The sequence below is a fragment of the Pseudorasbora parva genome, chromosome 9 (assembly GCF_024679245.1).
Source record: "Pseudorasbora parva isolate DD20220531a chromosome 9, ASM2467924v1, whole genome shotgun sequence".
NCBI classification, from domain to species: domain Eukaryota; kingdom Metazoa; phylum Chordata; class Actinopteri; order Cypriniformes; family Gobionidae; genus Pseudorasbora; species Pseudorasbora parva.
In genome coordinates this window covers 23,766,300-23,779,475 of record NC_090180.1, presented here as the reverse complement: position 1 = coordinate 23,779,475, position 13,176 = coordinate 23,766,300, and the positions used below count along the sequence as shown (strand labels likewise).

At 36.0% G+C, this 13,176-nt stretch overlaps 1 protein-coding gene across 3 annotated transcripts in view; it reads right to left on the bottom strand.

Annotated features, from left to right (window-relative positions):
- pex5lb (peroxisomal biogenesis factor 5-like b) overlaps positions 1–13,176 on the bottom strand; it is a 103,084-nt gene that overhangs the window by 46,719 nt on the left and 43,189 nt on the right. For all 3 annotated transcript variants that reach the window (XM_067454367.1, XM_067454368.1, XM_067454369.1), the window contains 2 exons: positions 8,539–8,650; positions 3,464–3,676 (listed from right to left, as the gene is read on the bottom strand). In XM_067454367.1, coding sequence (XP_067310468.1) covers positions 3,464–3,676; positions 8,539–8,650 — 325 coding nt within the window. The remainder of the gene's footprint in view (positions 1–3,463; positions 3,677–8,538; positions 8,651–13,176) is intronic.

Here is a 13,176-nt window from a genome sequence, read left to right as displayed (position 1 = left end):
ATTGCATAATCTGCAAGAAAAGGATTTTTTTTAAAATCACCCTGTGGACTGTGAACAAGGATAATGAGATCTTAGTCATTACACATGTGTCAGAGCAGGACTTTGAGGAGATGTGGGCGGCATTTAGACTGGCAAGAACTTCACATCCGAGACCCTTCCTGTGTTCCATGCCTTCATTGTGTGTGACACAGTATCTACATTTGCAACCAGGTCAAGAAGAGAGTAGGGGATACCTGGACTGCAGATGACATGACAACAGATGCCTTCAATGCCCTGTCAAGAGTTCCAAAAAGCATTTCAGAGGAGGCAATTTCCTTTGTGGAGCACTTAACAATTCTCCACTATGATCGCACCAGCAGACAACATTGATCAAGCTCGTCTTGAGTTATTCCCAAAGAAAAGAAAAGGAATGGAACAAATCCCCCATCTAGGGATGCACTGGTGCAGCACCTCAAAAGAGAAGTGTACCAAGGAGGACACTGTTGGGGCCAGACACTTGAGGTGGCACCAAATATGCCATCTCAGTCTGTTAAAGTGCACAGCTCTGTGTCAATGTAGAGGAACCTGTGATGGAGACATTGAATGACAAGTTCAACAACAACCACATCAAAATGTTTTTGTTTCTAAATACACAGCAAAAAAATTAAGAAAACACTCAATCATGACAGAATAGTTCAACTTAAAACCAGTCAATTAAACTTTAGTGATATCAGTCTGTCCAATTAGGAAGCATTTGTGATTGTGTTACAATTTCACCTGCTTTAGTGCAAATAAAACTGATTCTCCCAGACTTATTTGTTTTTAATTTTGTGTTTTGTTGGGGTCATTGTCACTGTCTGTAGCATGAGGCAGTATCTGCAGCCCAATTAGGTTGCACAAACAATCCATTTCCTCCATGATTCCACATCCATATGTGTCATCATAAGGAGATTTGGTGTGTCTCCAAGCACAGTTTCAAGAGCATGGAGGAGATACTGGGAGACAGGCCATTACATTAGGAGAGCTGTACAGGGATGTACAAGGGCAACAACTTAGCATCAGAATTAGTATCTGCGTGAGGAGGAACAGGAGGAGCACTGCCAGAGACCTATAAAATGACCTCCAGCAGGATACTGGTGTGCATGTTTCTGACCAACCTGTCAGAAACAGACTTCATGGGGGTGGCATGAGGGCCGGACGTCCTCTAATGAGACCTGTGCTCGCAGCTCAGTGCCATGCAACTCATTTGGCATTTGCCAGAGAACACCGAATTGGTAAATACGCCATTGGCACACCATTATCATCAATAATAAGAGCAGTTATACATCTGAGCACATGTGACCAACTGTAAAAAGTCTGGAGATGCCGTGGGAAATGTTATGCTGCATGCGACATCCTCCAGCATGACCGGTTTGATGGTAGGTCAGTAATGGTTTGGGGAGGAATATCATTGGAGGGTCACACAGACCTCAACATGCTAGCCAATGGTTCCCTAACTGCTGTTAGGTACCAGGATGAAATCCTCATAGAAATAGTCAGATCTTATGCTGGTGCAGTGGGCCCTGGGTTCCTCCTGGTGCATGATAATGCAAGGCAAGTTTATTTGTATAGCCCATTTCATACACAATGGTAATTCAAAGTGCTTTACATAGAAATTAATTAAAATTAGGAATAACATATGCATGAAAAGTAAGAATACCATGTGTAAGATACATACAAAAATAATTAAAACATTTGTAAAGAGAATTTAAAAAATAAAATTAAAATGGTGATGAATATATACCTATCTGCCTGATTCTCTAAACTCGGGTACCCCTATCTGAGATGGAAGAGTTTTTAGCCATCTCAGAGTTTAAATCCTCTGGACATTACAAGTCGGTCCATGATGGGGGGGCATAATAATGACTGGCGTCATGTGGCTAGAGTGTATAGGCATTTTTTTTTAATGATGAAGGCATTGATGCCATTGACTGGCCCTCACGTTCCACAGACCTGAATCCAATTGAGAACCTCTTGGATACTGTGTTGGAGCATCCATAGGTCTGATCCAGGTCTGGAGGAGATCCCGCAGGACACCATCTGTCATCTAATCAGGAGCATACCCAGATGTTGTTGTGAGTGCACAGGCACGTCATGGCCATACTCACTACTAGGGCTGCATAGTTATGACAAAAATCATAAGTATCGATTATTTCCTTGAAATTGTAATTGCAATTATTAATTATGGTTATCAAAGTTTACACTGAATTATGTTTTGAATAGCTTTATGCAATTGTCTGAAGCAACTGCATGCAGCTGCCATATTTTATATAAAAAAAGCAAGCTGAAAACTCTTCTTGAAAAACTTGTATTACTTTTCTGTAGCATTAAGCCTCAAATGTCATTGGTTTAATTTATTTTTTAAATATGTTATAATGTTATACCAAAACTAAAAAATAAATCTTAAAACATCTTAAAACACAAAATTATTATTATTTATTTTTTTGTTGTAATGGCACTTTTGAACGATTAGGGAGACCAGGAATGTTTGTAACACTTTGTTTTCAGCACCTAAAACTACCCCTTTTTAAGCTATACGTCTGAAACCTTTAGGCTAAGTACTCACATTTGTCTACTACAAATGACAATTTAAAGTTCTTCAACTATATCAAAGATTTTGTGAGGTGATGACAAATACAAATTGGTCCTTTGGAACAATCTCCCAGTCTCCCCTAAATAATTGTGGCATTCGAAAATGCAATCAAGATTATAAATTTGATCAAATTCAGCCCATACTACTGACTTGCATTTTGAGTTGCTGCCTGTGATGAACTTTATGCTTATGATTTTTGAATCCAGCCCTCGGTGTATTTTGTTGACTGTCATCACATAATACTGTTATTGACAAATTACAGAATATATATGAATAAAGATGTTTGTTATTTTTTAGCAGTGTACATTTGTTTTGTATCCAACAGACATGATATTATAAAGTCTAGTTTAAGTTTTCAGATTGTGATTTCTTTCTCACGTCACTGAATTCACCATTTAATATTCACCTGAACAGTTTGTTTTATATCATTGTAATCTTTGACCATCAAAACATAGTGGTAGACATCACATTTTCTGTTTTATCATGTTTGATTGATTTCTGAAAATATTAAGGGCCCCAAACTGTGGTGTACAAAGTGTACCAAATGTCTCATAGTCCATAGTCCAGGTGATATATGATTTTTTTTTACATATCACCTAAACTATTATGGGTTTGGAATGACGAGGGTGAGGTATCATTTGGGTGAAATAACCCTTGAAAAGTGAAGTGTGTAATTTATGCACTTTAGTGAGAAATTTGTTTTGTCATGGTGTGTAATCAACAAAAAAAGGGAACCTTTTAAATGCAATTTTTACATGCAATACTTAACAACAAAATTTGTTGACAAACAAAACAAAACATGGAGAATTTAAACAACATTATAAAAGTATATTTATTTAACATGTAAAATACCTGAATCTAACAAGGCTCTTTCAGGATTAGAACGGCTGGGGGATGATGGCTCTGTCTCCACCTGGATCAACTCCGTCTCTTCCGTCTTCTTCTTGCGGAGGCTACTCTTAGAGAAACCATTCTTACGAGACCCCCGGGGACTTCGTCTGTCCCAGCTCCACCTTCTCTCACACGGCTCACTCAAGTCCACCAAGTCTAGTGCTGTGGACAAGACTAGAGCATAGGAAACAAAGCATTACCAACAAAAGCCACCCAAAATGAAAACCTGTATGGTCTTATTTTATAGATGAAATATTCCTGTATGGTTTTCATTTACAGAAGAAATATTCATTTTTAAAGTTCAATACTTAAAGGAACTCTATGTAAGAAATGTATTTCAATTAATCATAAAATGGCTCTGATATGTCACTAGACACTAAGAAATCATGTTAATTTCAAATACTTATATCACTGACAACAGTAGTCCGGCCAGGATATTGTCATTTACATAAATAGTGATAAACTGACACCTTAAAAATTTATAGTTTTGAATTGAGTTACGTTTAGAGATATTACATTTCCTTGCCGAAACGAATAGCCGATTATTTAGAATTATAACGGCTGATGCCGATACCGAAGCCAATAGCTCAATCTTTCTTAAGGAAACAGGTAACCCTCTCATTTGCTACATTAATATAATATTAGAGGTTAAACTTAACAACAGTTCATTTTACATTATTTACTATTTTACATTTGTTCTTATCTTTGGTTATTTTTATTTTATCTATATATCATCATTTTATTCTTATTAATTCTCTTAACAACTGTATATTTCTAATGCATCTGTTGATTATTATTTTTGGTTAGGGCTGTTTGACTGGAAGAGATTAGAAAAGGAGAGCAGTGTGCTTATAGTCCATGGGCCAAGCAAGAATTTGGTAACACCTAAGGTGGCAAAATCTCTTTGGTATCAGTTTGTTTGTAGAGTCCATACAAGTACTTTGAAACATGATAACCATTTCAAATGAGTAGCTTTTATTTCAATTTTTTAGCTTTTTTTTTGCGGGAGAGGGAATCATTATTTTTATCATTATTGTCCTACAGTTTCTGCACAGGAGGTTTATAGAAAGTCTATTGTAAGAGGTAGCCATATGCTATATGTTGATTTTTTTCAGGACAATCAGTTTCAGACAATCATGTACTGTATATGAAATTACATATTATGCAACAACAATGACTGGTGCTAGTTTCAAAACCACCATACACCACCATACCACCATAAGCCACTAGCATCATCATAAAAGGTCCTTTCATCATAATAAGTCCTGCTGTTTATTTAGATATCTGTTAACCTAAGTACTTAACTTTAGAACTAGTAAGTAACTAGTAACTAGTAACATAACTTATTCAGTTGTGTGAAAATGAGTGAAGAAATTACAGAGGATTGCAACTTTGTTTAATATGATGCATTTTCAAATCAAGATTACTCCGACCATCTTTGTTCTACAAGTAAGGTACTAGTTACACTGTGAAGCAGAATGTCCACTCTTTCATTTGATACCTGTTTTATATAGTAAAAACTTCATGAGTAATTAAAAAAAAGATTGAGTGTGTGGAGATGCAGAGATGGAAGCATCTTAAGACGGCTAAAAAAAATTCAACCAGATTACTTCACAATACTGTGTTTCACAGACTAGCACATAGCGTAATTGGAAACGGCTATTTCGGATGCTATTTTAAGCACCACATATTTAAATGGTCCTTGTTCTTGATATCCCGGTATTTCTGTTATTTTCAGAGTAATGAACATCACAGAATAGAGAAGTATGGCAGAACAAAGTGCAAGTGGTACACAGCCAGAATCTTTAATACACTGTTCGGATGATGACTAACCTTTTGGCATCTACGAATATAGATTCGTGGAACACACTACTCAGAGAGGCTATAATAAGAGCCTACAGCCCTATTCTTGAACTAAAGACCTACCTGAAGGTAGAATACCATCAGTATTGTATCTCAGGAAATTTTGTAGCATCTTCACTATGAAGAAACTGCTTGACAGCATCCTAGCAAAATAAAGTTCTTCAGAAACATATCTCACAGGAGACTTAAGAAAATCCACTAGACTAGGTCCACCGGCATAAAGGGTGTATGATGCCAAATGTACTGTATATTTTTTGACAAATGTAGCAAGTATTTAAAAGGTCAAAGGACAAAAGAGAGTCTGACAAAATGCACAAAGTTGAGAGCTGATGATACAATCAGGAGATCAGCTGTCAGGAAAGGTGACAACAGAATGGACATGGATGGACAACTGATGACAAAGGTATGCTTGGTTAGTTGTAAGCACAGGTAGTAATACCTGCAAGGCATTTCTGCCTGACGTACGTCCAAAGGTACCATTTGGGCTGGCTGCAGAGTCATCAGCCAGGAGCCACCCTTAGTTGATGTTTCGCTCCTTTTATCCCGGAACATTTCCGGTACGTCTCCCTACTGCTCACTGCAGCCAGTCTTAGGATCCTTCTCTTCCCGACACCTTGTCCTTTCTCCGGAGCTAGAACCAGAAGCCCCCTTGCTCTGCCGTCTCTGTTAGCTCTTTCAGTGTCTTTGATAACCTGGCACCTCTGACACCTAGGGAGCCGTTGCATGGAGGTTCAAGTGAAGTCTCGACAGCCGACTTACACAAGGTATGTGACAGCGTGCCACCCTGCCTCTGAGCATGCAGCTGATAGGTCTGCGTACTTCTCTTTTTTCCTCTCAAAAGAAGACACTAGGCTACTTCTAGGGGCTTGGTAGGGAATCGTACGTGTCCTGATTAGGAAGTTCAGCCTTGCCTGAGGCATCCTCCACAAATCAGCCCATTTTACAGACCTGTTGATGACAACCTCACAGGTTGTCCATCTCCTTTGTTGGTATTGGTTTGATTTTTTAGCCCTCCTCTTGCTCCCTCACAACTTCAGAGATCAGCAGGGTTTTTTTTCTCTACCTTTGAGGCTTTGGACCCCATCTTAGGTCGTATTCCCCAACCAAAGCATGCCATGCCCTGCCCAAGTTGATGGTTATCATTGGGAGCCTCAAGGAGTTTCTTCCAAACAGGTCTACATTTGAAAGACATTGGGGAATGCCCAACCACTCCCGGATATAGTTGTTAGACTTTGAGTCCATCTTCTGGACTGCTGATATTCCAATGTCACACAGTTTGAGGGGCCACATCAAGCAATGGTACAAAGGTAAACTGGTAAACACCAAACCTTTATTTTGCCAGGTAGCAAGCTTTGGTCAGGCCACCAGAGAGCTGTAGGGTGATGGAGGTGGCCATGTTCTTGTCGGACAGGTCTGCAAAGCCTTCCCAAACTTCTAATAAATACAATAGTTACATTTTCTAACAACTAATAATAAAATAGAATAAATATTTATATGTTTTTATTTATAGAAAAATATTTATAAATATTCTAATATTTATAAATATTTATAAATAATTTATATTTATAGAATAAATATTTAATTAAATATTTATAGACTAAATATTTATATTTATATTGTTAGGTAATTTCGAAACATTTGGAGGCCTCGCTGAAATTAATGAGAAACATCGTCCACTTATTTGTACAGGTATGCTGATGTTAGACTGGATGTGTGGACCCCCAGCACCAATGGCTGTACTGCAGCTTATTGCCTGCAAGTGTTCACAGATCTGCAAGCTTCTCAACTATTCCTTTCTTGCCAACAAATTAAAGTGCACAGAAATTTGCAAGCTACAAACCTGCAGCAATCAGAGGGAGGAGGATACTGATGTCATGAAACTGGTTGAATATGATGATGATGATGATGATGATGATGATGATGATGATGATGATGATGATGATGATGAATTAACAGAAACTGTTTGTAATGACAAATAAGTTCCTAAACAAGGTAAAATTATTTTAGTTTTTTCTTTGAATGAAATATTCTGTTCAAATAATTACAAGATTTTTTAATTTTTTGCCTCAATGGTTAGTGTCACTGAAGGCTGATTTTTGTGACAAAGCTACCACTAACAAAATGTTATCATGTTGTGATATCCTCTAGAGATATGGATTAAAACAAAAAATCTAACTAGAATTTGCCACCTTGGGTAGTACCAATTAGTGAAAATTGTGGCCTGGGCCCATGGACTATTAGATTCATTCTGCTTTTTAATGGTAGAACAATAGCAGACAGTGCTAAGAAGCAGACTCAAGAAAGGGGAGGAATCGAATTTAGAGAATCAAGCAGATAGGGATCTAATTATCACATTTATCAGTTTTATTTTTATTTTTTAAATTCTATTTACCACTATTTTAATTATCCTTGTTTTTATTTTAATTATTACACATGGTTATTTCTTATGCATACTGTAGTTTATCACTATTTTAAGTAATTTCTATGTAAAGCACTTTGAATTGCCATTGTGTATGAAATGTGCTAAATAAAATTGCCTTGCCTTTCCTTACATTCAACTGCAATTTATTTTCAGATATAATAATTATACTAAAATGAAATCTGAAATGTTTGTTGCACATTAGGTAGTTTTCATCAACACTTCCTCATGGCAAATTTGATTTATTTAAACACATATACTTCTCAAGTGTTTTTTTAAAGCTAACTAACAAACTGTGAACACTGGATAACTTTTAAATATAACATTGTGTTTAAGCTGTTTTAGTGACATCTTTCTGCAGTTGAAACCGATTGGGTGATGAGTCATATATGGATTTCAGTAAGTTGTACTGTATCTTTCAACATACCTTCTGCATATTCATGCATGTTTTCTAGATTTTGTATAATCTATTTCGTATTTTGTAAATTTGTATAAAAGTTTAAAAAAAAGATACCAAAAAAATAAAAGGTGATGGATAAAAGCTGATATCGATTACTGGCCGATACATCAGTGCATCTCTAGTTAAGTTTAAAGAATTCATTAGGACACAAAGTAACTGTAAAACTACATTATGTAAACAAGGTAGCGCTGCAATCTGGGAAAACTTGGTGCCTAATGGCTATGGGATAGAGGAAAAGAAGAGGAACAGATGAGTGAGGAGGAACAGATGACAGAGCAGTAATTATGAGGGAACCTGCTGTGTTGGAGGTGACTGGTCGTGACGCTCCATCACTCTTGCTCTCACTCTGGAAGTCATCGATAGAAGGGCTCAGTAACGGACGGCTCTCTTGCTGCTCACTACACAACTGTAACACATAACCAAACATTTCCCTTTGAGTGTAACCATTTCCACAATATATTCATCTTATTTGTAACATTTATATAGATATTTATTTTGTTTCCCGTTTTATGTTTCTGTTCTTGTTATGTCCTTGTCTCTTTATCCCTCCCCTCGTTGTTTAGCCACACTGCTAAAATACTTGTTCTCTGCTTAATACACAGAGACCACTATAAGTAAACCATTTGTAGGTTGATTTTCCTAAAAAGTGGCAATGTTGTGGTGCTTTCAAAACATTTTTCAAATGAACCTGTTTGTGTCCCGACTAGCCCAAAGGGTCTAGGATCAGCCAGTTAGCATGGACCGCCCCTGTTTGTAGATGCCGTTTTTGTGCAAGATGCTATCCAACTACAAAGTACTAAGTGATTCCAGTGGCTGAACATTTTTAGGTATTTTATTTGTGCCTGACTGAAAGTTAGACAAAAGCGCATAACTGTGTATTTTTTTCTTAATCACTAAAATATTTGTAACACTTAGTTTAAAGTGTTTTTGTTACACGTTACAAGTACTTGTTATAGTCTTAACAGAAAATTGTACAAACTACATGCAACTAACCCTATACGAAACCTTAATCCTAACCACATAATAAGAACTTTATTATTATTATTATTATTATTCAGTACTTAATTATAATTACACTGTAACAAGGACACCTTAAGGGTTACACTTTATTTTAAGGAGCTTTGTTACACTTTGTTTATACATTTAAGAACTATATATTAATAAACTACATGTACTACTTACTATAGGGTTAGGGTTTGGTGCAGGGCTAGTTGAATTCATTAATTAATTATGCATAATTTATAGTTATTACTATACATGTAACATATGTAACAATGCCACTGTAAAATAAAGTGTTACCAAGTAAAATAACCAACATATAATTAATTAATGTTACATATTTGATTAATCTAATTACTTTGTGCAGTAAAATTAAAAGGGACCAAAACAAATGTTTTCAGATGAGTTCCCTCTCGCCTGGGCCCAATGAAGCTATGTCATAAAGGACCTTAGTGAGTCAGTCATCACAGGGCCCAGGACAGTGATCCTGATTGTCCCCCTGGTGACATCAACATTCACAGCTCAAAATGGTCAAATTAAACAGTGCCCTTTGCATACAGTTATGTGCAAAATTGTTAGCAAAATTTCACATTAGCAAAATTGTGGTAAAATTTTGCAGGCTAAGATGTCAATTGTCAATAGTGTAGCTATGCATGAAGTGCAGATCACACAGAAGTCAAAAATTAAGCAGTTTTCTTTTGGTCAAAGCACCATTTTTTGTGACCTACTTAAACCTGATGTGAAATCTGTGTGGGAAAAGCTTTCGCTTTCAAGCAGAATTCCTGATTACATGGATTCCATTTTAAATGTAAATGCAACATTTAGTTTTAGTTTTTAGTTGGCAAGTTTAACAGCTAATCTAGTGCCTTAGCAAAGCACTAATTGATAAAGAAAAGTTTTATCCACTGATGTGGAAAGACTTGTACATTTGAAGAAGCTTTACTCCCTAACAGCTTCATATTTCCAATCCAATAGTTGCCGACAGAAGTAATCTAAATAAATGTTACTTTATCATATTAACTAATTATTGCAGTAAGAAAATTAAATAATTAAAACTGAGATTTCTATACTTTACAGGAAATCAAATAATCTCACAACAGAGGTTGTCTTGTTACTTGTGGATATTAGAAATATCTTAAATAGTAACCACTGAATCAGACCAAAAATTAGAAAACTACTGTGCAATCAGGAATAATACATCTCAGAGACACAATACAGTAACATATTGACTTCTAAGAAATATAATTTCATAAATATATTGATTTCAAAAAAACCATTACATGTCATTTGTATACAATACATATAATAATAAATATGTCTATGGTGTAGCAGATTGTGACACAAATTGTGGCACACCTTTTTTTGGAAATCATACAGTACTAAAATCTATGCTTATAGATCGCAGATACAAATTTCAATGGTAAAATCTATGGCTGTCAAGAAATGCTAAATTGCTTAGAAAACAATTGCCCTTGACCCAGGTCAGCACTAAGAGTGTCCCTCACTTCCTAACAGAGGTCCTAAAACATTGATATATAGCAGCACACAAGTGAATCCATTTATCAGCCTTAACGGCTTCTTGATAATGTGTAAAGAACACATGAGGTCCATCTTGAGACCCTGCAAACACCAAATCCATCTTTTGACATTCTAGAGTGAAATCACTAAAAAGTTGCACCACTTCTGCTTATTATTTCATTGTTTAATCATTAATATTTCATTGATTTCAATGATTCATTGATTAACCACAGGTAATCTAGTTAAATGTACAGGTGTTTTATGGCCATTCTTTTCAGCACAATCAAACCTCTTTTTTATGCAAATTAGACTCATTATAGATTGTGCCTTATTCCCAAAACCCAATGCTATTTGTCTGGCATATTACAATTGTGCTATGGCCACTTAGAGAAAAAAGCCAGTCAATTTTATTTAAAAGGGATTTTTGTCCGTTGAAAAAAAAAAAAAGATATATAAAATCAAGACATGTCATGCAATCAAGTAAACCTTTGACATTTTGAGTTCCAGTAAAGTATGTCAGACTGCAGACCAACACAACCAAGCATGACAATTGCATTTAGCATTTAAGATTTGTGCATGCTTGCACTGTTACTTGATTTTCATAATTCATATTTTTTTTAGTTTGGTTGCCAATCTGCCAATCTGAATCCAGGTAAACTTCATATTACCCAACTGTTTCATACCTTAAAGCAGGGCTTGAAATTAACTTTTTTGCTCACCAGCCACTGTGGCTAGTGATTTTGTAAAGTTCCTAGCCACTCATTGTCACTGGTCACAATTTTGACATTGATACCATGGGGGAAAACTACCATATAGATATTATATCTCATAATCTGGGAGCCGGTATATTAGGCTGCTGTCACTTAACCTGACTTTTGTCTTTTTGTGTGCGCACTTTGGGTGTGAGCACAAAATCTGCGGCAATCCCACGCTGAAATTACAGCCGCAGCAAATTAAACTGAGGGGAGGCAGGTGTATCAACTCGCTGTCAGACAGATGATAAAGCGAGAAAAAGCAGCTGGTATCATGTATAGCCCTATTTGTACGGGATTAGTATTATCTAGGGACCACTGCGATCTAGAAATTATTCCCCCACTTCTGAGTTTTTCGTGGAGCATTCGCACGGGATAAGCAAAGCCTGTGATTTTATTTAAATTAACTTACTTATCTCCTGGATATGTCAAGACTTGTATATGTTTTTTTCGTTATATAGCTGTATGAAATCATAAACAGTCATATGTATCGATATCGTTTTGATAGTTTTATAATAATAAAAATAATTTCATTCAATTAGAGAACAGACACTACAATTAAAAACTGAACTGAGCACAGACAGCAGGAATCAGATTTCATTTATCACGAGTGAGAAGCTGACAATATATGGCGGATGCTAAATGTAAAACCCATTTAAGCGAGATTGTCATTGTACTGTTCTGTTGTTATGTTTTTCATTAAGAATAGTATTGATATTAATATTAAACACACCATTTAAGCATTTTGCTCCCAAATTGGTACTCATTCTAAAGTGAAAGTATATAATCCATGTGGGAATTCATAACGGTGTGCATTATGAATGCAGCCTCCATTCTTCGTGAAAGATAGAAATGCGCACAGGAAACAAAAACCTTGCAAAAATTATATACGATCCACCTAATCCTGGCCAAATCACAGAGATGCCGATTCGCACGGGACAAATATTATCACACACCTCGGTGTTCGGCAAAATATGGTAGGTAATTTGCGAGGGAATTTTTACTTTACAAATTACAGACATGGCCGATTCGCACGGGATTAAAGAGTTAGTTCACCAAAAAAATAAAAATTCTGTCATCATTTATTCTCCCTCAAGTTGTTCCAAAACCTGCATGAATTTCTTTCTTCTACTGAACACAAAAGAAGATATTTTTGTATATAAGCAGATTTTGAGCCCCATTGACTACCATAGTATTTTTTTCCCCTACTATGGTAGTCAGTGGGGCCCAATATCTGCTTATATACAAACATTCTTCCAAATATCTTCTTTTGTGTTCAGCAGAAGAAAGAAATTCATGCAGGTTTTGGAACAACTTGAGGGAGAGTAAATGATGACAGAATTTTTATTTTTGGATGAACTAACCCTTTAAGATCACAGACATTCTTTGCAATTATTACAAATCACCAGAGGTCCCCAAAAATACTAATCCCATACGAAATAGGGCTTAATTCGCGGAAAATGAGTATCGGAAGCATTTCAGATTTCAATATCAATTTTATGTATAGAAAAATCTATATTTTTGAAAACACTACATTGCGCTTAGTTTATTATTTCAGATGCATTTTTAAGAGACTAAATTGTATTTTATATTATGTTGTATGTATACTGTATGTATACAAATGTATATCATATAAAATTCAACCCACCAAAGTGTCTAGGAG